Source organism: Ceratosolen solmsi, unplaced genomic scaffold (genome assembly GCF_000503995.2).
Source record: "Ceratosolen solmsi marchali unplaced genomic scaffold, CerSol_1.0 scaffold57, whole genome shotgun sequence".
In the NCBI taxonomy this organism is placed as follows: domain Eukaryota; kingdom Metazoa; phylum Arthropoda; class Insecta; order Hymenoptera; family Agaonidae; genus Ceratosolen; species Ceratosolen solmsi.
Window position 1 is genome coordinate 3,545,632 of NW_011948427.1, and position 25,655 is coordinate 3,571,286.

At 29.8% G+C, this 25,655-nt stretch overlaps 1 protein-coding gene across 1 annotated transcript; it reads left to right on the forward strand.

Moving 5' to 3' along the window:
* The first annotated feature begins 1,860 nt into the window (after positions 1–1,860).
* On the forward strand, positions 1,861–25,105 carry LOC105363538 (uncharacterized). Its single transcript, XM_011501269.1, has 5 exons — positions 1,861–2,037; positions 4,312–4,459; positions 8,422–8,790; positions 23,257–23,382; positions 24,413–25,105. Exons 1-4 carry the CDS (start codon positions 1,953–1,955, stop codon positions 23,330–23,332), a joined length of 678 nt encoding a protein of 225 aa, XP_011499571.1. The 5' UTR covers positions 1,861–1,952; the 3' UTR covers positions 23,333–23,382; positions 24,413–25,105.
* Positions 25,106–25,655: the final 550 nt, after the last annotated feature.

A 25,655-nucleotide genomic window follows, 5' to 3' on the forward strand; every position in this document is an offset into this window, starting at 1 on the left:
GGTGACGTTTATCTATAAAAAAAAAATAAAAAAAAAAAAAATAATAAGCGATACTCCTGGCATCGAAAATAATTTAATGTATGCAAAGACACGTAACTACTAGTACCAGCTATCACATACTTTTTAATAAAGATGTCGTCTATACATAGACGTACTTTTTAAATAATAAACTTATATTTATTTAATATTGAGGTAATTGTTTTTAATTAAAAAAACATGTTTTTATCTGCAATATCTTCCTTCATTCAAAATTTGCTGTATACGTGTGTTTTTAATAATTTCAAGTTTTTTTTAACAAATTCGTAAAAGTAAGGGATATACACTACCAATAAATTAGAAATAATATTGAATATATAAGATACTCGGATGGATTATTTTTGTGCTCAAGAATGAATAAGTCTGATATTTTTTTTTATTTTAAAATTTATTGATCATGTACATACTTCAAATTTTTTTAATATTGTCATTTAAAATTCTTTGGCTTTAGCGAGTTCGTTTTACAAGAAGTTTTATAGCAAATAAGGAAAATTTAACGTAATATATACATAGTATAATATCTATGCCGCAATTAGATTGTAAAACAAGTTTTTGAATTTACATAGATTATATCTAACTTTGTCATACTTTTTAAAAATTACGATTATTAATTTAGGGATCTCATTATGCGTGTATTATGTACATGCATAATAAGTATTAATGCCATATATTTGTCGGTAGTTAATAATAGAATAATATAATACCGTAATCGAATTCTTAAATTCGGATTAATTAAAATTAATTTTTTTAATCGATCAATTAAAATGGTATCTCGAATTTTTTTTAATACTCTAATGCGGAAATGATTTTCAAATCATCTAGTAAAATGAATCTATATTATTCATATAAATAATTAAAGATCAAGACAAAAAAATAAATAATTACATCAAATTAAAAATGCATAAATAAAACTTTAATTTGCTATATAATTTATATTGAGAAATTCTCACTCTACAGTATTTGTCTTTTCAAACGTATTCTTAATAAACAGACATTATAATATCTATGCCGTATAAAGAAAAATATCGATTATATATTACTTTATTATTTGTATGTAAATGACAAAAATTCGAGCTTCTATTATACGATGGTATACGTTTCACTTACTATTCACGTTAAAAATACTAGATGATTTTAGGTAATAAATCTTATTGCATTATTAAGAGAAAAGAAATGTAACAATGAATGTCCCGAGCGCTCGAAGGGAGGGAATATATTTATTAATCTACGCCCTTAATGGTAACGAACATTGTACACGTCAGAAGTCTCAACATCCAATAATTCCGATCGATTTATAATTTAAAATCCGTCGAGAGTATTCTCTACGTATTTTAACTTAAAATGGTATAATTTTCACATATCGTTCACGCGCATTCTTCAATGGCATAAAATAGCTAAAATGGTTCCCTTAACGGTTTCGGGCCCATCTAACTTCCATGACTTTTTAACGCCTCGGCTTATCCGCATTGGTGAATGGGTACAACTAGCGAAGGAATTAAAATAGACCCGCTGCTTGTGCGGTAAATAACCGCTGTAAGGTGCGAGTGAGCGATCGAAACGCGCCGACTCGCAATAATTCTCGCCGCTGGATAGAATGGATATACGTGTTGAGAAAAAGAGACGAACGAGATGTGAGCATGAAAAAAGAGAGAAAGGAGAGGAGAGAGCGGTCCTCGCCACAGTGGGAGGAACTAAAATTAGTGGAATAACCACCGGGTGAAACGTGATTCTTACGGAGGTCCAGCATTTTCGAAAAGTTCTCGTGGCTGATAAGGCGCGCGCGCGAGCGAGCTTCTCGCGCTTTTCTTCGCCGTTTCTCGACGTTTCGTCGTCAATATAGTGTTCCGTCTTCATACCTATCCTTGTTCTCATTGTACGTTTCGCTTATATTGATTTCGTTAATCCTCTCCGAGATCATGATTAAGAGCTCTATATCGTCGAGTGCACTTGTGACGATCATCGTTTGTCTTCTGCTCAATTCCGAAGTTGACGACGTTTTGGGTGAGCGCCGTTTTAGATTTATCATGCAAAAAATGTAAATCCGTCCATGCCTTTTACATGGCACGTGCAATTGATTTGATTAAATTGCGAATGCCACTGTTTTTAATACTCATAAATACTATTGTACGTTTAAATACTATTTACGCTGATACGCGTCTGCAGATTGGTAAACATAATTAATCTACCGGTATTTAATATTATGAAAATGCCAACAATTATCACACACGTGTCAGCTCGAGTCGAGCGAAGAAAAGAAATTTACTAACTGTAATTGTAATGACAATCAAAATCATAGCCCGATGTACCTCAATTTATAGCAATCAAACTAGTATTGATAAATTTTCAAGCACTCCTTATTAAAATGTATTACGACTTCAAAATACATGTATGAATAATTAAAATTTACGAATAAAGGTAGATTATATTGATAGTCAATTTGTAATTATGATTAAACATTTTTTTGTTTCTCGCCAATTAATGATAAAGAATTTAATATTTAATACATATTTAATAGGCTGACATGTATAATTATTTTGTAAAAATTATATATGATACGTTGAAACGAATGAGAAATTATACGAAATAAATAATTTATTGCAAATATATTTAGTATTAATATAAATCATGGAATCATTGTATTGATCGAAGTAATAATACATTATTGAATGCAATAAAATTTTGTATAATTGCATTTACTATAAAGCATTAGAATCAATCATAGACAAGTGCTTAATTATGCTATATTTTGGATTAATGTTACTCGTAGAATATTAATCATTTAATGATTAATGCATTTAATTTAAGAAACGGTTCGTTTTACGCTAAAGTATAATCATTAGCTCGTTGAAATATAAAAGAATATAAAAATAAGATAAATTTTTATTAAATCATCGATTCATGCATGTAAAGTCTGGTCGTATAATTATTGTATCTAATTGTTGTACAATTTATAATTGTTCACTATGCCATGAATAAATAATTTAAGTACACTTACTTTACACATGATATTTTAACTATTAACTAATTTATTCTTGATAAATTTCACGTTTGTCATAAATTTTGTTTCATATTATTTATTTATATAATTTAGCTCATTTCTTGTCTAGTTATCTAATCTAATCTAGTAGTATCTTTTTAATAAATAATTGTATATACATGTAATAATATTATTGATCGATTAAATGTATTACATTGTAGCGTAAAATTTATTATGTGTCATAATATATTACAAAATTACAATAATAAACAATAAATATTACAATAATCGTGGAAAGAGTTATATACGCATATTAAGAATTATAAATAAAGAAATAGACGCTCCAAAAATTATTATTCACTTAAATAATAACTGCAAAAAATAATTGGTTTGTCAATTCGACTTGAAACATCTTAGTAAATTAAAGTAATTGTCCCTCGTTAAGATTGCTACTATCGGCTGCATTACATAGTATAGTATTATCGTAGGTTTCAAGCTTGCAAAACAACAAAACGATACGATAGTCTGTATTTATAATATCTCCTTTTTTTCAATAATAATTTCCTTTCCATTTTATTAACAAGTTGTTATGTTATGTTCTATAAATAATTAGACTTCTTTTTCAAATAAATTCATCGTGTGCAAATAATAAATGTATAAATTTTCTTTTACATTTTTATATAAATCGAAATTTATAATTTATTATATACTTTCTTTTTTTACTAGAATTTTTCAATTAGTGATAACAGAATGACAAAATTTGCTAAAATAAGCAGTAAATTTTAGTTTTGACGGTGGTTCGACTTGTTTAATCTTGATTGTTTGAGATTAAAAAATATACCTTAATAAATTTTAAAACACATTCCTGTGCGTACGTGTAAGTTTTACGAATTCTCAATTTAAATATGAAAGAGTGAAATGCATCATTCTTGTATAATTTTGATTTTTAATGGAAAATGAGCCAATTATTTTTTTACCAATACTATATAAGGCTACACAAATCAGGCTTTAAAATAAATTTGATATTTTTCTTGTTTCAAATTTACTAGTATGTTTAATTGAGTAAAAGAAAAAAGAAACAAAAAATAACGATAATCTTTACGCGTAAAAGTGAATATTTCGACAATTAATTGATATTTTCATAATATGTTAAATTAAATAATCTATGAGGCTTATAGATATTTATTAATTCAATATAAAAGCTGGAAAATCTACTAATTTAATGTGCAAATCTGTAAATCTTATCTATATAATAATAGTGGGAGTTCGTATTACGATGAATGTAATAATATTCGAAGGTAGAAAATGCGTGTGCACGAGCAAAGTCTGCAAGGAGAGTGGTACCAAAACCTGCAGGACCCGCTACTCCTGTTACACCGAGCTCATATACAGCGGCGGTGTCAGAGCATTGGGAACCACGATCAAGACCACCAGAGGATGTACCGAGTAATTACAATCACTATTGTTTGAATTTATTTGGCATTATAAGTATAGTTTATAAAGCGACTGTGTTCACAAGTTTTAGTCTTGCATTCGTCAAAATTCTGAGGTAATTTAGAGTAACGTACAGGAGGAGTCGCTTATGCAACAAATGTATGCTAATATCTAAATTTTTTAATTGTTAATAACTCATATGTAAAATTACTTAGTTGAAATGTAAGGTGTGCTCGACGAATTGAAAATTTCAATACTTAGTGTACTTGGTTTCATCCTTGGTCCCGTAATGTTACTGGCATCCCTAGCTAATTGTTGATTAGCCTTTACAAGTACAATTTGAATTTCAAATAAAATGTTAATGTCGATTGGGTGGTTCTGGTGACGATGAAAGACGCTGCATTTTTCATTAATCTGATCTTCCAATACATTTATAATTAAAGAAAGTCTAAAAATATAATATTTATAAGACCTTGGTTTTATGCGTAAATGCTCTTTAAATTGTTTTTTATCTTAAGAACTTTCGAAGACAAAAATCTAATATTTTATAAATTATGTATTTAATTAAGTAAATGATTTTTAATTCAACGGGACTCTTGGCATTTCTGTAAATTTCGGCTAAAAAAATAAAATCAAAACACATTTATATTATAATTTTTCCATTTAAATAACGTAATCTTTGCTAATCAAGAAAGAAATTTTTTGCAAACAGTAAATAAACATTCATTCTACATTCAAACACTATATAATAAGTTTCTTTTTTATAAATTTTTTTAATTTTATGGTTTTTTTTTTTTTTTTTTTTTTTTTTTTTTGCCACTCTAAATATTACGAAATGTAAATAAAGCAGCATATAAAATATCGAATTTGGATAATCAGAAAGTCATATTTATATACAAGTAAATTTCTAGATATTATCTCTTGTAGACTTTCAACGTGCAGTATTAATTCGACTTACTCGGCAAAACATCGTAAAATTAAATTGGCCGAAGATTATCAGTGCCGCCGTCGTTCGCTCGCCGCCATTGCTGAACTTACACGAGTCTTATCAATATCTTTACGAGTAAATAATTGAAATCGTTTCAAGGCACGAATCAATCGACTCCTTCCTTATAACGCCAGCTAGAAAAAAAAGAGTCGAGTCCTTAAAAATAGACAAATTTTTTTTTGCCGATCCAAAAACAACCGACACTGTGCACGTTTATCAACTCGTTACGACACGGTAATTTTCATTTTGAAATGAACGTTTGGCAGCTGGCTTTCTGTAACAAATTATGGCGATTATGATGATGATGATGATGATGATTACTACTATTATTATTATTATTACTATGATAACGATGGCAATGAAGATAATAATAATAATAATAATGATAATAATAACAATAATAACAACAACAACAACAACAACAACAACAACAACAACAATAATAATAATAGTACCCACAACGAGATAGAGAGCAAATGATTTTTTTATCCTAACGTTTCGATCATACGAGCCGAGGGGTCATGAACTTTATCGACACAAATCTCCCTTTATCTTTCCTCTCGATAGTCTCGTCATTGCGAAAGCGCAACGACTACTGCATACAATTAATCTTTGATAGAGGCCTTTCCGTCTAACACTGCATACATAAGTTCTGCGAAACCTCATTATTATAGATCATTGTTTTTAACTCGTATCGTTCTCCAAACTGTTATGTTTTTTATAAGTCTAGCAAAACAACAAATAAATTTATGATTTAATAAAAAAGAGCAGTGTGTGCTTAAATGCAGTGTGTATAATTAAAATTTTCATATTTAAATATGTTTCTTAAGGAACAATTGCACATCTATTATGCTATGATTGCTATCAATTTAATTATATAGAATTATATTTTTAATATGCATAATAAGTATGAGAAAATATTATAATTACAAATATCTATATGAGCTTTATTTTTTATCAGAAGGGAATTATTGATCAAACTGAAAATGAACGAATAAATTCAGTGAAAAATTTTGACGATAATAATTTATTAATACAAATATTATTCAGTATGAAAAATAATAATGTACGGTAAATATAATGTAGAAATGTTACCTTTCATATTAGATATTTTTTGTCATTTGTGTATTTGCCTTTTGCACATATTCTCAACCTGTATTACAAATTTTAATATTATCGTTTCTTCTAATATAAAATTTATTTCAATTAATAAATATCTTTTTATGCAAAGTAAGTAGTCAAATGGTATTTAAAAAAAAAAAAAAAAAAAACAACATAATCACTTCATTCACTCCTTTGCACTATTTATTATTACGTATTCAACAAATTTTCTATAAGTAAATGATAATTATTTTATATAATTAAAATTTTTACGATTATTTCTCATGAGATACTATCATCGATTATACTGTACATTGATTATATAATAATATTCATTATTTAATGTTTAGTGATAAAAGGGAAATTTCATATTACAAAATTAAATAATTAAAGATATACTAAAAAAATTTCTACTTCAATGCCTCAGTTTCGCTAAAGAAAAATAAAATACAAATTAATTTTTTATCTATTTATGTGTGCATTATTTTTATTTATAATCATAAAGTTCCTCGGAACGTTGATTCCTATTAATTAGAAATTAAATTTACAATTAAACTTATGAGCTTTATAAAAATAAATATAAAAATTCAGTCAACGATAAAAATAAAATGACTTTATTTAATACGTACTAATCTATAATCTATCGATGTAAAATATTAAAACAATGGATGTTGATTAACTTTAAGTATTTCTTTAAATTTGACTGAAATTAAAAGAGGTTAGTAGTGTTTGTACGAAGATGAATATAAATTGCAATTAAAATACAATTACATTCAGCTAAAGATAAAACATATATAATTACTAAAGAAATAAATTTTTTATGTCTACATAAGTAAAAGTTATTGAATAAATTTATTTATCTGTTTTAGTTTTTATTTCCTTTGTTATCGGAAAAATCTGTCTTATTTCAAATTAAACGCATTAAATATTCTATCGACAAAATCAAACGTTTTTAATGAATTGATCTATCTTTCAGTAGGGAAATGGTGTAACATATCTCTGATATGAAAATATTTTCACTTATTAGAAGACCTACGCAGCAGCAATTATAGGCTTCTCAACGTCTACAAAGCAATCATCTAGTACTTTTCATTCAACGCTTCTTCGCGTCTTCAGCTACATTTCGCTCACTGTACTTTGTCTTCTTCTCATTAGTCGACGTGAGCACTTTGCGACTCTCTTTTCTCGTCATTAGCTTTGCTAGAGCAACATATCGTGTTCTTACACGTTACCACGAAGTCGTCAATTTATATTTTATTTACGCATAGGTAAGTATATTGTGTCTAGCTGCTATAAATACAGAGAAAAATCCAACTCATCCCGAATAGTCTTCCATTCTTTAGCAAGAATATTCATTTGTGGAGGCTGTTAAATTATCAATATTTTATTGTCCCAGACTATTTGGATATTCGATACAGTTTAAAAAATACAACAATTTACAATTCGTTCCATTACACCTTATAAATGAATATATAGATGATTAAATCACTGTTCAGTTATGAAATTGATGATCATAAAGAAGTAATCTAACTTTCGTTGGACAGCATTTATATGATAAAACTTACAGATTATCAGACAATTTCCCATGATTTATATCGATTGCAAAATATGGGAACAAAGTATGCAATTTATTCTTTAAATTTCAAAATGCGCTTCATAAACTAAAATCAACAATTAACATAGCAACATAATTTCTATGCTCAATGATTTATTTCACTTGCCTTGAAAAATACGCTTCAATGACAATTATAAAGATAAAATTTTAACAGCTCATGGAAAATCTCTTTGTTGAATTTTCTTTATCGAGCATCGATCTTAGATGAAAGACAGGCTTAAATAAATAAGCAACTTATATCGGAAAGTCAGAGGTACCAATTTATTTCAGCGGTCCGACGCCTCTCCTGTGCGAAACCAAATCCTGGCGGTCGAACGAGGATGAGAGCTCGAGCTCCTTCGAACTACTAGGTCGTGCAGCTTGGCCGAAGTTAACCTGTTGCGATAGCGACGACTACTGCAACGCAGCCGACGAGGACTTCGAGCCCACTGCGCGACCGGACGATCGTACACTCGAGATCTGGGATAACGCCTCGGACGCGAAACCAGGGCGGACGTCCGGTCGTCCTTACCTCCTAGGCGGACAGGCATCAGGGAATACCATAGCCAACGGTCAGGGTATCCAGCTTCACGTCGCAGCCCTCGTCTTGGCCGTCGCTGCCCTCATCTCCGTGTTCGCCGCTTGCTACGTCGTCACCAGGTTTGTCTTGCATGCCAACAACTCGCTTGTCTCCTGGTGATGTGGCTTCGTTTGAAACCTCACTGTCGAATACGTAATGGGACACCGAGGGCAGTTTGCTCCAGCTATTGCAGTGCGGTTTCCACTCGTGACAATTGCCGGTAAACTCTGGAGATTCGGTAGTTACTCAGCCGTTAAGCGCCACTTTTTTGTCTAAACGCCTCTTCAACGGGGCTCAACGGCTCTAATTTTTAAAAGACTTTTCATACAATCGTTATTGCTAGAATCTATTTGCTAAAATTTTTTGCAATATTGGTGAATATGATGGGTGTTGTAACATGCGTGCGCCAATTTTTTATTATTTCTTTTTTACTATCTATAGTCTCTTTCTCTCTCTCTCTCCCTCTCTTTGTCTACATATATCTATATATATATATATAATCTTTTGGCATATATTTAAATAATGAACTTTAAAAATTCTTATATTACGACTACATAACTTAACTAGAAGGTATTCCAGGCACAAATATCAATTCAAATGCTACTTCAAGTACATAGACATTTCTTGGCATTCGTTCAAATTTTATTAGATTAATGGAATCTTATAACTTGATTTCAATCAATATTCAAACAGATAATACTATTATTACTTTTATTAATAATCACTAATTAAATAAACGCTATTTTGTACCTTGACAAAAATAAACTATAATATTGACTTTATTTGTACACAATTTAAATCTGATATTTATCAATACGTTTTACTCTTTCACGCTTGTAATAATCTAATAAATGAAATGGCATAATTACTAAAATAATTAATTATGTTTTTAATTATGTATAATTTACTAAAGCGAGAGTTAATTATATTCTTATATATCATTTATAAATAACAAAATTTGTTTACATAAATGCCGATGATAATATTAATTAATAATAATAAGGAAGTTCTTATCGTCGAACCTTTAATATTATTCATAAATATTATAAAACAATTGGGATCAAACTAAAAAGCTTGAAGTTTAAAATATTAATTTGAAAAAAATTAAAGGTATCAACTTAAAAGTGTTAAAAGTTAATCACATAAAGTTAAACGTACGAGCATTCAAATACATAAAAAGATAAAGCAATTGAAATAATACGATATATACAAATTTTTATATAAATTTACATAAAATTAATTCACATAAAAACTTATGAAACGATTTGTTTTTCATATGTAATCTTTTATTTCTCACATATCAACAAAAAACAGTAATCGTAGAGTAATATTAATTAAAATTAAAAAAACTAACTGCAACATGCAAAAAAGTGTACAGACTACGTAGATTATTGTTTGATTATTGATAATGTAAGATGTCAAAACGATTTGTAGATAAATGGTTAAATATCTTAATATTAATTATTATTTGCACGTTTTATTATGAATTATATTTATATATTATATTATTTTATTATAGAACGATCTATATTAATGTTCCGATAATACATTGCAATAATAAAAATATATTTACATTTAAAATATCTTGCATTGGGAATCATATAACATAATGACTATAAAATTTTCAATCGATAAAGTAATTGAGACTCTAACTAATATTATTTAAATATCAGAAATACAATTTTATAACATTTTTTTTTATAATTATAAAGAAAATTTCTCAAATATTCTCAAAAGCTTATTTTATACATTTAAAAAAAAAACTCTATAATTGCATGCATTAAAGGTAAAAGAGAGTTGTAAACTATATAAACCGTTATTTTATTTTATTGTATAATTATAATTATCTAATGTTACACGATCGGTAATGATAATTACAGAACCTATTATACAAACTTTTATCAAATTTCGTCGTACACGATTCTTTTATCAATTAAAATACTGTTCTGCCAATATACTAATGATTTATATATTATTTAAAAAAAAAAAAAAACGAAAAAAATCTTGTCAGTTGTTATCTGTGGCATTTAAAACATATGGATAAGTAAAACAGGACAATTTCAAAATAATTTTAATGTAAGTACTTACAATTTATTTGTTACACTATCTCTAAACTTTTTAGTACGTGAATCCATACATTTTCTTCTAAATGAAATCTTTTATTTGTAATCGAAGTATGCACGGTGAACATATTTATTTGCATAAAATAATGATAACACAATAAATCACCACATTAATAATAGAATACAGGAACTCATTTGAATTAGGACCAAAGCGAATATGTGTATAAACTTAATTACATCAATTCTCTAGGGCGGACGACGATTTGTCTTAGATTCTAAGAATTCACGACCGTATATTCGGAGCGGAAGAGGAGTGACACTCGCAGAACCATAAATTAATTCCATTTTTTCAGCCGTTCATCAACGACGGAAAATATGTGGCTTTGCGTTTAAATTTGATAAAATAAATTGAATTTATAATTTTTATTCGTACACTTTTTATTGTATCTTTTTTAAAAACAATTAGACTTAGCATACTTATATATTTGTCGTAAGATTACAATATCAATGTTTAAGTTTTGAACTTTGAAAAATAAATCGTAACTGGTAAATGAATGTAAAATTAATTATTAAAGCTTATAAGAAATTGTTTGATATTTTCAGATATGCAAATAAATAATGCTTAAAATGAATATAAGAGACATAAATGGATGAGTGCTAAACTAAAAAAGTTACGCGCATATAAATTACTTTATTTATTTTTCATTGATATACAAATAAATTAAATTGAAATGTCTTTGATATTGAAATTCGTAAAATAAAGTTTTTACTTTTGACTTTTAATGGCTATGTATGTCCAAACCTTTTAGGAATTTATCTACTACTTAATAGGACACTCCTTTTCCACTATTTCAATTGTTCTTAAATTTTAAAATGTTAGACGAATGACTAACAGCTTTCGTAAGTAAAATTAATATTTAACTTGTCACATTACTTATTACTCAATACTATTAACAAATGCAGTTCCATTGCTTTTTTTGGTTTCAAAGATCATAAATGAAGTAATAAATCAAGCGATTGATCTCAATTATTACAAGTAAATTATTATTTTCATTCTTAATTTTATTGAATGTAAACAACAAATAACAAATAACAAATAACAAAGTAATTTCCGATTGATTTGTGTGATTCTTATCTATTCGATAAAAAATCATTTTTTTGTCTATCCAATAAATTTCGACTCTTTCTTCGAGAAAAATATGTGCATCGCAGAAAATCACGGGCACGATGGAATTTATTACTTTTTAAATATAAATCTCGCGCCATTAATTGCATGTAATTTACAAAGTTTTGTCCATCTTTATTTCTAACGATTTCCTATAATTCCAAGGACACTAGGATAAATATAAATACTATTATAAAATTCAAATATTTTCATCGTCGACGTTAGGACAGCTCTTTTAGCCTCCGGCATCAAATGATATCATTCTCTTTCAATTAGACCGTCAACTCATTGATTATCACCGATTCTAATACATTCCATTCCGAGTTTACATTGGGGATTCGAGGAAAAGCGGCCAACGTCACTGATTTTCGTCAGAGTATCGGGCATACTAACAAGAGGCTGCAGTATCTTCGACTCGCGCGATTTGCGTAATATCATGCTAATACGTCTCGCGTGGCATCGTAATCACTTCCCCCTCCAAATGCGCGTCTTACTACCCGGCCCCTTCGTTTTCGCCGCTATTTAATTAGCATAATTTATTGCATTCCATGGGTAAATAAGCGCGTCCCATTGGCTCCGAAGCGCGCGGCTCTTAAGCTTTTTCACGCTTTGCGTCATCGTCCAACTTGACTCGTACTCCAACCTCGAATTTACGAGACGATTCTTCGATTCATTTCGTCAAGATTATAAAATAAGTAGAGGGTTTTTTTTTTTCGATAATGAAACGCCGTTCAAGGAATTTTTAATGTCAAACTATCAAAGGAACGACTCCGTCGGTCAATATCATATAAACTACCTTTCCGATTTTTTTTGCTTATTTATGCCGGACGTATTGCCAGTTGGCTAGAATATCAAAATTTAAACTTAGATGATTTTTCAAATTTGCAAGTGTGCAAAACATTATAAGTATCATAATTATTTTTTTGTGTTTTACATTTTATTCCTAGTATCCTTAAAATAAATTTTTAAGACTTATTTAATCATAAATAAAGAATAGTTTCAAACAGTATTTAAATAACAGGCGTGGATATGCACAGAAATTTATTAAATTAGTAATATGCATATATTGATCAATTGCAAAACAGTTATGTAAAAGAAAATTCATTTTACTATAAAATATAAAAGAAAAATGTCTTTGAAATAATTAGCGATAATCGTCAATAGTAAATAAAAAGTATTCTCTCTATCTAGTGGCATTTAAGTATATATAAGGATTATGAAAGCTCGGAGAAATTATAACACTTTTTTTCATTCTATACTAACTCGCTTTTAATCATTAAATACATCTAAAATTTATCTTTAATTAACTAAAATAATGAAGAGAAATACAAAATGGTTAATCGAATAATCAAAATGACTACTAATGGCTTAAATATCGAAGGCTTTAATATAGAATTGTAATCTTTTAAATTGTAATAGGTGTGAAGAATTTTGTTTATTGATAATATTTAAAAAGAAAATTGTATTAATGTAATCTATATAATGTAGTTAATATAGCCAAGAGGAATAAAACTCTATTCCGATAATGGATTTTGTTTTATATTTTTCGAAACATAATATTCTATCGTTTGATAAAATATATCATATAACTAAATATCAGATAACTAAATATAATTTTATCTAAATTATTAATAAACAGTAAAATAGAATTTAAAGTGAATTTATTCAGTCATGATCTTTAGATCGGTATGTTTGCATCTAGGCAATTTTTGTTGAAATAATATAATATTAATAGTAATAGAAAGTCATTATTTACATATTGTTAACATAAATGTTTAATTTTTTTAATATATAACATCTGTGTCCAAATTCTAAATTATTTACTAATAATTAAACATGTAAAACTATCCGATCAGATTGAAATTTAAAAATTGCGAAATAGCATTGAGAAGAAAAATTATTATAAAAAGATGATTAAATGTCAGTCGTGCACTTTTATGTTCGTAATAAATATTTTTCTACATCATAGATATAATCGCTAAAAATAGTAGATCCCTTGATTTATATAAGAAGGTACGGGTAGCTCGTGTCCAATCAAATACTATCGATGATACTACCTACGAATTCAAAGATGTCGGGACCATGATTGTTGTGGTCTTTTCAGCTTCCGAAGCTCAACTTTTTTCAGTTCAGCTTATATCACGTAATCAGTAAGATACATAAATAAAAAGCCGTTTTCTATTCTCTGTGTTAGCTGCTTCACGTTGTCATTAAAATTTAATATCCGTAAAAAATATTAATATCTTGACAAAATTGACCTTTATTAGCACCCGATAATTATTAACTTTTGTATATGCAATGTAATTAAAACATAGCTTTCATTTCACTATTCGTTTATAATGAAATCATTAACAAAAATATTAAAATACGTCCATCATCTGTATTATTACGCGCGCATATATACGCTATTACAAATTATGTGTAATCTTTTTTGCAAAGCTGGATGAAAAATATATTTACTCTATAGCCACTGATCAGCCGACAATAAGTATTACTTTCTATGAGCATATATTTTTTTTTTTTTTTTTAATAATATTATCCATTGGGAAATTCACATATTCGTTATGCGATTAGTTGAAGAAATATAAATTGCGCGTTCTTTACTTATGTAATCGTCAGTATCATCGACATTGCTAATTAATGCATATACACTGAACTTAACGTATACGTAATATTACATGTAATATAAAATATATATATTGGACGATGTAGCCTTACCAAGATTCGTAATAATCATTCGCTAGTAAAATAAATTACGATTTTTCTCAGAATCGTAAAATATTACACATCCTGAGAATTAAAGAGCGGCAGTGAGTATCATATAAACAATCCGATTTAATAAAGTTATAATGGAAAAGAAGAGCGCTAAATTATGTTAATAGAATTTGGCGCCACTTCTACCCAAGAAATTAAAAATCATACGACATTTAAAATTGTCGTAGCGAAAGTGTACGTAATATGCAGAGCAGATATAAAAGAAAGCTAATCGCGAACTGACGTGACTTTTTCTCTGGCTGATTTGGAGGACGCAGGACGATTATAGTCGGCACATTCCGGTCGAGATCCTGATTAATTTTTACGCCCTGTCCCGGAAAAGATCAATCCCCCGGTGCTTAATTAAAGCTTGTCACCCGGTCGATGAAACCTAGCGACATAGCGATATGGCCTCGCTTTTTCTCCGCTCTCTCCTCTCTAATTAGCGGTTCGATTCGATTCTGTCACTTTTTGCCGCTATTTTGTGATTCGATTAAGCCCGATGTAATTCTGCTCTGATTGCGTGGTTTTTTAAGCAGCCGACTGCCCATTTATATACGCCCGGTCCCGGCAGCGAATACAAATGCTCTGCTACAAGGGAACCGGGGATCGAGTGTTAAAATATGTAAACGTGTGTCCGTTAACTTTTTGCCTCTTTTAACATTCGCGTAGAACTCGCTTATTAGCATTTTTATTTGACAGTAGCTTAAACAATGAGGCTCGTGATGCTTACCTATATATTGTCGTAATAAAAGAATTGTACATAATATTAGTATGCTTATTTCGTGTTTTAATGACAACAGATTTGATTGACGGATTTATGGCGCGTAATATTAATTTATTACACTTTCGGAATATACAGCATTATCATTGTCATTTTTACTTAAAAATTCTTTTAAAATGCTTTCATCGATTATGACTAATTACAATACCTAATTGAATATAATTGGCTTTAACTAAATACATTTTCTATTATACATTATTCTTTTGTATGAAGAGGAAACGGGAGAAAAAAGAGATTTAAAAGATAAACTATTAGTTTAAAAGAAAAAAATGTGTAGATGAATAATCGCTATCAAGTTAGATATGCATAAGAAATATTTCATAAATATTACTGCCAATTGAAAAATATGATATTTTTTAATGCATTTTTTACTTGCATTTACAAGATAAAAAATAATCATGCATATATATATATTATGAATCATGGAAAAGATAATTTTCTAGCCCTATGATTAATAATTAAATTAAAATTTTATATTTATATATAATATTTTTTATTTATATACAATTATTTAAATTTAATATAAAATTTATACCAAATATGAAGGTATGATATAAGGAATGTTCAAATACATTTTTATTTTTTATAGAAAATATCGATCAAGTTCATGAAAGATTTAGTTTTGGCTAAATGAAATTTGAATCAAAGTAGACATGCTATTAGAAAGCTTTTCTCTGATCCTTTGATTTTTCACTATTCCATAAAATCTTTATTTTAATAAAAAAAAATATTTTTTTCGTTCATTTTCAATGCTTTACTTGTACATAATATTTTTAAAAAAAAAATTTAAGGATTTTCATATGTTATATTAGATTTAAAACAAATATCTTCAAAAGGAAAATAAATTAAAAGGATTTTTACTAACCATATATAAATTTATTAAAATAAATTAAAATATTATAAAGTTTTTTATAATATGAATACAATTTTATTATATGTAATTATGAGTACAAATAGATAATTTAGATAATAGAGATAATTTATTTTAATTTAAAAATAATCTAACATGCTTAATAAGAAAATGATTGTATACACATAATTTATATTGTTTTATACCTCTATTATTCCCTAATTAACAAACTATTTATTAACTAATTAATTAACAATATATTTTCAAACTATAATTATATAATGTATTAGAATGTAATTTGTACATGATGCTAAATTTTTATATGCAAAATAATAGTTTATTAATAAAAAATAAATTGAATATTTCCAAAAATTATTAAATTTGAGAGAATATATTTTTATTGATTTCATAATATCTTATAGCATTACCTAATAATGATCGAGATTTAACGTACTTTAAATATATTCAAGACTTCATGCGGTTAATATAATGGAATTGAAAATGAATTTGGCGAAAGTTTATAATTTCAGTGAAATATAAAGATATGACTGATGGAATAATGAAATTCACGTATGTTTAAATAAATGTGTAGAATATAGTAAAACTTTAGATCAAAAGGAAAATTTATATATATTCAGCTATTTTCTTCCTGTTCAATTATACAAACTGTGTTTACTATGTTATCTCAAACTTTATCTCCAATTTTAAAAATTATATGTTTTATACCATTTATAAATAACGGTCACGATGTAAAACCATGAAATTAGACAGTTTGTTTAAAGTGTTCGGGATATTTTCATTAATTAATATGTTTTTCATTAAGTAATTTTCGTAATGTGATAATTATCCATACCAGAGACAAGTTCCTCTGGTAAAATGCTAACATTTATTTGAAATAATCATTGAAAGAATTAAACATACTATTATTTGAATAATTATACTATCGATTTTCATCATATTTCATAACAAAAATATTAGAATAACGAAACTTTTTGTATAAAATTGCCAAAATATAAAGATATTATGAACGTATGAAAATTCCATCTTACGTAATTTTGCTTTTATAAATTTAATAGAAAGTTCATCATAATATGTAATATGAGATTTAAATTCAATAAATTCATAAATAAATATATATTATTTACATTATTCTTTTATATTATTATTATTTTCTTTTTTTTTCTTTTTTCTTTCTTTTTTTTTTTATTAAAAAGGCAACTTCTTGGTATTATTGAATTATTTTGAGAATTACAGTACTTGATTTTTTATCCTTATAAAGTTAAAGTACTCTCGATTACTATTTCTATAATATACAAGAATTAATGTAAATTCAAGCATTTTAGTTCGTTACATATCTAGTATGCCGAATGTGTATTAAATAGTAATTTACCAAAATCTTAAAATCCCGTTAACATCTGCAACAGCCAAATCACATGGGCAACGTATTGTTTCCAGTTTTAATTTTTTTTATTTTATTATTATTATTTTTTAACAAAATGGCTGTTCATACAATAAAATTCCGTAAGGTTAATCTCTGAAAAATTTCGTAGTACAAAAAAGGCCGCCGCCGCACAGCTGCCACGATAAAAAGTAAACATCAATAAACACAACGACGACAACGACGACGACGACGACGACGACGACGACGACGACGACAACGACGACGACGACGACGACGACGATGATGACGATGACGACGACGACGAGGACGGCCGCGACGACGGCATGAAGAAAAAAGACAGTAAACTCGAAATCGGCTTGTATATAAATATACACACATGTACTTTGTGGGAGAGATAGTCGCGCAAGCCGCAGGCGCCGGCTGGAGCACGACCGAGCAAACAAATTTTATCCCGAAGTAGCTCATATTTGTTTAGAGGCGCCTCGATAACAGTTTTTCGCCTGCGTCGTCACTCCTTTGGACGTTCCTTTATCCGCTGTACTCTCCGATACGTGCCAAGAAATCAATTCTCCCTCCGTCTCGCAGTGTCTTTCTATCCCTTACCACCTCTCTCTCTCTCTCTCTCTCTCTCTCTCTCTCTCTCTCTCTCATATATATATTTACATAAAAAATGTCTCTCTCTCTCTCTCTCTTCCCTTACTTTTTCTTGCATACTTACGCACTAACAGGCACACGCGCGCGCGAGCTCTTTTTCTTCCCATTCCAATTTTCCATATTCTCCGATTCAATGTAAGCGAGTCTTTTTCCTCTCCATACACCAATATATCTTTCAACATTTCGTTATTATGTCTTTTTGATACATATCTCTATTTTCACCGGCCGTATTCTATAAATATTCTTAAGTGAATTTACATATTATACAATGTTTGGATACGTTGCAAAAACGAAACTTTTATGATAAATTTATTATCTCATAGGGTAAAACAGTTAAAGCGATATTTTATTTATGCTCGGCGCTGAAATGAAGAAAACATATTTTTTTTATAACATCCCATTAAAAAATTCCTATAATTAATTTATTTATTTATTTATTTATATATTTTTTTGTCTGTATTGTTTTCAATCAAAATCGATATCCGATACTCGATCGATCCAAAAAAAAAAGCTCTTCTTCATACTCTAAAATTTAAGCAGCTAATTGTTATAATATCCGACAGGCGAATTATTAAACGTGTGACCTTCCTTAAATTTCTAGCTTGTACTCATGGTTCACTCGACATAATTACATATAAGATGTTAACAATGTTATTCAAAGAAGCTTAAACATTTGATTCTTCAAAATTGCAAAAATAAAATTAACATAATCTCCGATTCATTTTACATCCTACCGTCTCCTTAAAAAGTCTATAAAATCTGCCAATTTACACGAACTATTATGTTTCCAAGGACCGCAATTAACATGAGCAACTTTGAGAAAGCACGCGTTACGAAAAATATTACTAAAATATCTGGTTTAGTAATGGATTTATAAATTTAACGGCTTATCTCGCCAATTCAAGTGGCGTCAACAACATTAAACGCTATTCGAGCGAATGTTTGTATCCTCCTGTCTACCATATCATCAAACTCCCGTACGTATAATAACGGGTACGTTTGACTTTTAATCGGTGGTGCACGGACATTTCCTAATGTGGTCCATCGGCACCTCACGCGATGCCTCGATGCTCCCAATCGCAATAGTCGGTCTAGCCGAAAAAATTAATGTTTACAGATGTGAGCGATCCCAAGCCGACCCTGCGGCTCCTTAAATGTCGGATGTATCGTGCACCCCTTGGCTTCGCTCTTCGGCGTCGACTTCGGCGTCGACTTCGGCGGCGGCTTCACGTCTCGGCAGCGCGACTCCTGGCAGCCGTCTCGACGACTGTCGCCGACCGATGCGTCGAGAAACGCGCGGAGTACTCGCCGTCCTCTTATCGCATCGACCCACCTCCCGGGCCCTCCCGATAGCTCTCTCGACCTTCCGCGGGGCCTCGTCTCTCTCTCTCTCTCTCTCTCTCTCTCTCTCTCTCTCTCTATCTCTATCTCTCTATCTATCTTTCTTCTCCCACACCCCTCTCCTCTGACCGCGTTTCCTTCTGACTACTCTCTAATCTTCGGACGAGGGTCCCCAGCGCTAAGTGGCTTTTCGAGTTTCGAAGTATTTCTCGTGGGACTCCCGACTCACTCGTTTCTATCGTTCTCCTCCTCGCCCTTATCGCGACCTCGCGCTCATTTTTCGCCATGCGACACGATCCTTGTCCTTCGCGTTCTCCTCATCTCCATCCAACTTCATTGTCGATCTATACTTCGTCTCATCCTCCTTCGCTCTCCCCGCACTGTATACCACGATGCCATTATTTTTTCACTGCTTTGGATAGCCTTACATCTCATTCCGCGCTTCAAAATCTTTATTCCTTTCTTGTTGTTCGGATTTTCAGCAATACCTTTTTGCCTCTTATTTCTTCTTCCTTTTCACTTGTTTTGTCGGGATCATTTTTCGCTTCTCATCATCGGTCTCTTCGGTTCTACGATGTCAAAACTCTCATTCTTCTCTTCGACAGATGCTTATTTGTCTTTAATGGCTGCATTTATCTCATAAAGAACAATTTTTATATATAAAAAAAAGTACATACAGTTTTACAGTTTCAATATGTGTAGGTAAGGTAGATTTAAAAGTAGAAATCGTATAAAATGTACATAAAATGACAATGTAAATACAATGTAGATATTTGTGATTTCTACAAAGAGATATTTGAGATTTCTACAAACAATTTTTTTAAGACATTTTTTTATAATAAGTAGTTGGATAATAAATAAAAAAATACTAGCTTTTCTTACGCCAGTCTTATAATAGATCGACTTATACATATTTCACACCGTAAGCTTACCGACACCTCATTTACAATTTATTGCCTGCACAATACTTCCTTACTTTGCCTCATTTCTTTGTATTACACGTATTAATAATCGGCTGTCTTCGTATTTTTATTCAGTCAGTTATGTTACAATAATTACATGTTTCTAGAAGATCTGACAAGAATTACGATTTCAATATTGTAAAGGAAAATTCAATTATATTTATACATATTATTATTAATCGATTATAACTAATTACACTATAAATCAACAATGTTAAAAATACCATTAGAATTATTTACCAATACTATAAAACTTTTAAAAATAAAGTCAAAATAAATTTTAAATTACAAAAGCACAATTTCATTATTAATTTAATCTAATAATTCATTATATAATATTGTATAATGATTGGATTAATGGCTTTGTTATATTAAATATTGTTGTTATTATTTAATTTTTTTTGTTACACGTTATTATGAAATTACCTACGTATTAATGAATATTTACAGTTGTCTCATATTTCAACTGTATCTTTAATTATATGCGATTAATTATTTTATTTAAATGCATTATTAATGCACATACAAAATTAATCTACAAATAACAATTGTATTAAATTTGATGTTAGAAGAATTATAATTATTGTCGAATTATTTTAAAAAATTGAGATTAATTTTAGATCATCAAAATATCAAAATATACTAATTTAAGCAATATATTAAGAATTTTATATTTGTTTACGTATAAGTAAGTTTAATAAATTTATTATAACACATCATGATTTTATGCCTTCTCCAATTAAATAATTGCAATTATTTTTCTTCAGCTTTTGATCTCTTAAGAATATTACAACATCATTTTATCACTCTGACTACAATTAAAATAAATTAATCCTAAAGAAGCTTATTTTTCTTATGGTTCTTTTGGTAATTTCTTTATTACGATAATCGAATTTGTATAATATTAAAATTAGAAAAATTTTCTATGTAACTATTATTACAAACAATATTTAACTTCTTCGATGTGTATAAAAAGTAAACAAATAATAGTTCAAAAATCACAATCAAATATAAATCAGAATGTAACAAATCGTGTAATTTAATAAGTTACAGTTCTTGCGCATCAAATGCGTAATTTATTTGCTAAAATAGCAATTACATCATAAACAAAAATTGAAAAAGTAAATTGGAAAACAGTACTCTGCATAACAACTACAAAATAAGTGCAGTGCGTTACAAAAACAAAAAACGGCTACTTATACTTAACGATGATACAAAACACAGTTCATAGTCAATTACTGTAAAGAACCGTGCAATTTGTGCTCGAATGTAATTATGCAAGCTTACATAGTAGTAGTCGCTCTCTCTCTCTCTCTACTCATAGCGATCATTTTTCGCACGGAGAGTCATTTACGCATTTACTTCCCTCGCTTTATCGTACTCACTCTCCTCTTTTCACCGTATTTTATTCTCTTATTTTCATTTCTTACCCACTCTCCCCGCTCGCCCCATTATCTTTCTAGGAAGAGGAGTCGTAGGCGAATCACTAGTTCTCAAGATAAAATAGAGAGAAAAGGCGAGAAGCAAGAAGGAGAGACAGAGAGAGAGAGAGAGAGAGAGAGAGAGAGAGATAGATACGTCGCGAATTCACCGAATCGACTTGTACACGTCTTCTGTATTCAATTTCCATTGGCAATTCTTTCTCTCTCTGTTTCTCTTTCTCTCTTTCTCTCTCTCTCTCTCTCTCTCTCTCTCTCCCTCTCTTCACAAACATGCACACACGCGCGCGCGCGTATACACTCACATTCATACTCATACACACTCACAATATCACTTTTTCTTTCTAATAGCGCCGGTTTTATAATGTACCCCAAGAGATAAGGTCGGTCTTTTCTTATTTTGATTTGCTGGAGAGTGAGAACGGACCGAAGAACGTAAATTAAGAACCAATAAAAACGTAACGAAAGATTTCCTTTAAGAGCATCTCGTAATCCTCTTTTTTTATTGATAGTGACTTCTTAGTTAATTTTTTCTTCTGATCTCACCCTTTTGTAGGGGAAGTTGACACGAGAGCTGGCAAGTATTCTTAGTAAACGATATACTGCTCTGACTTCGAATTATGTTATTAAATTCTTTCAGGTTATTTATACTTTATTCAAGCATGCTTGTACTCAATTTATTCTAATAATTGTATAAAACATATTTTATTAATTTTCTCCAAACGATGATTTAACTTCGAAGAAAACATATAGTTTTCTTTAATAGACGCAATTGCATAAAAACATTCGTATTCTCTTTATTAATATGGCAATGAGTAAGTGAAACATAATTAATAATAATTTATTAAATCACCTATATCAATTAAATATAATCAGCTCAACGATGCATGAAATAATTCATATTTAAATTCAAATATAATTAATCGTTACAAATATTTGGATGCATTCGCGAAGCATGATATTTATCATCCTTAATAAGAATACCAATTCGAATCCAAATTTGTATTACGTAACAACCAAAATTCATCTTCTCCGCTCGCTAACAGGCTACCCAAGTTGTAAAAAATAAAAGATAAAAGGTAAGGTTGGTAAAGACATAACTCTTATACTCTGTTTTTCACGCTTGTCGCAGATTTTTAAATACAAGCGGTGTTGGCAGTGGCCTTCCCAGGATAATCGGTCCCTACGGCGATCGGCTCGATTTTTGAGTTCGGTGGCAATTTTGCATCGCTCTTCACCAACGTGATTCCATCCAGTGGTAAGTGACGCGAAGTGACATAATTAATGCATCCCTATACACATGCGCGCCGCTCCACGAAACTTGCAATTATGCGGCGCACGGACTCGACTGTGCACAGCGGATTACATGTCGAGGGATCGCAGGACTATTTGAAAAGTCTGTTGAATAATATGCATATCCCATCGTTTAATCGCCATTCGAGGCTAACGCGTGCTTTTCTTATTTCACTATATACGAAAAATTCTATAAAATATTATTAAAAGTTTGCCAGCAAAGGATTTTCAGATTGTGAAAGAACATTTGCCGATACGTTGATTAACAGGATTGACATTTCATTAATCGTTTATCTCGACAATATTTTTAAATCGTTTGGTCATGATGAATGCCAAAGTAGAGAGTATTTTCCTACTTAGAAATATATAATCAACCAATTAAATGAAAGGAATAATTCTATATGCTTATTGGGTTAACTATTTTATTCTTTCAAGTTATAATTGTTAATGTATATATATATATATATATATATATATATATATATATATGCTACTGACAAAATAAGGCATTGTATAATTAAAAATAACAAATTTTAAACAATGCAGTATTACGGAGGGGGCGGGGGTCTAGCTTTTTTATAAATTCTAATTCAAATGCTTCTATTTTATTCACCTTTCACTTCTCGCAATGGATACTAACATGTATGTATACTAAAAATTAAGCGATGGGAAATAGGTATTTATATCTTCGTGCATTACGTACACTGGGAAGGAGAGTAAAGTAAAAAAAAAAACAATAAAAAAACAAAAACAAAAACAAAAATACGAACAAAAACATAATCAAATGAAAAAGTAATCGACTGCGCAAACACGTTTAGAAAATAATTTTTCATCCAATGACAAGCGTTTCTAAATTACCACCGAGCAGTCTTCCCATATGAAATTTACAATCTAGTATAAACTATAAATGATTTAATTACTTAGATTAACGATCCTGAGCCCTGTGACTCGAGCATTGGCTCGCATTAATAACAAAACGTAGACTTTAAAATTAGTTTGGCATTTGGCAGTCGACGTCGATATGGAATGCGTTGGATGTATACAGATCAGGCAAGCGCCAAGCTGAAAGCAAAGCGATATGATCCATCGAAGAGGCGCCAATGACTAATAAGTAAGCCGACCGCACTGCCTGGCATTTATGAAAGACTCGCCTTTCTTATAAGGTGATTTTATGTAGAAGACGCACGTCGTCGCCGACGCCGCAACGTTGTCCTGTTTGCATACGGATACGCACGCCTTTCGCAAACCACTCGCAAACCACTCGCAAGCCACTCGCCTTCAAATTGTCGTGCTTATTGATAATAAAGACACCGTGCCCAAGCATCGTGTAATCTCGGTGAGAATAATAAGTGAGAATAATGTTAAGCAAAATGTCGACCAAAGAATCCTTTAAATATATAATGCGCCCGAGTCTGTCTCGTGTTAGACTCATTGATGTCGATGATGAATTGCAAGATCGACAGTATTTCGTTTTTACATCGAAAACGCTGCTTTTCCCTAAGATATTTCTTCTTTCTTTCGGAGTTTCTTATTGGTGTGAAATCAGTAGGATTATCGATTCGTGTGAAACGAATCATTATTTTTTTCATGCATAATCCAATAGCCGAGTATACCTTTTGACATTGCATGTGATATATTCTCATAGGCTACAGTCATACAATATTTGCGGTTTAAAATTCGATTTTATTATTTAAAAATACCTATTTTGTATATTTATTATTATTATATTAGTTCTTTTTTCTGCCTTATCAATAGATTAATGGGATCATTCTTAATGACCTTAAATATCTTAAAGCTATATCACGCATTGTTAAATATTGTTAATAGCTAGAAATTATTATTTAAATTAATCAAACGAGTTATTATTCAGTTGATTTTTATAGATTTTCATCCGCAGCTTAAAAAAATCGATTAATTGTAATTGTTAAAAATAATTATAGAACATTAAAAAATGAAATACTCTCATACCAATTGCATCAATTATAAATGCACATGCATATACGTGCGAATGCTCGTTTTTCACGCACGTGTATGCCTGTGCGGCAGGTATATTTGTGTGTGCGCGCGCGCGTGTGTATGTATGCGTGGCTGCATGTACATACGTATGTAAGAGCGCATATATGTGTGTATGTACGTATGTTGTATTTTAATGTGTATTGTTATAAATACGAGCGATTTATTCTATTTATATAATTGTGTTTGATCAAGTTAATTATTAATTTAAAAACAGACGCCACT

What these genes read in the sequence shown, in the direction of transcription:
- LOC105363538 (XM_011501269.1), top strand. Translation starts at nt 1,953, where the DNA reads ATGATTAAGAGCTCTATATCGTCGAGTGCACTTGTGACGATCATCGTT. An exon ending in CGAAGTTGACGACGTTTTGG is followed by an intron (nt 2,038 to 4,311) that starts GTGAGCGCCGTT and finishes TAATATTCGAAG; the next exon opens with GTAGAAAATGCGTGTGCACG. An exon ending in GCTTGCTACGTCGTCACCAG is followed by an intron (nt 8,791 to 23,256) that starts GTTTGTCTTGCA and finishes CGCTTGTCGCAG; the next exon opens with ATTTTTAAATACAAGCGGTG.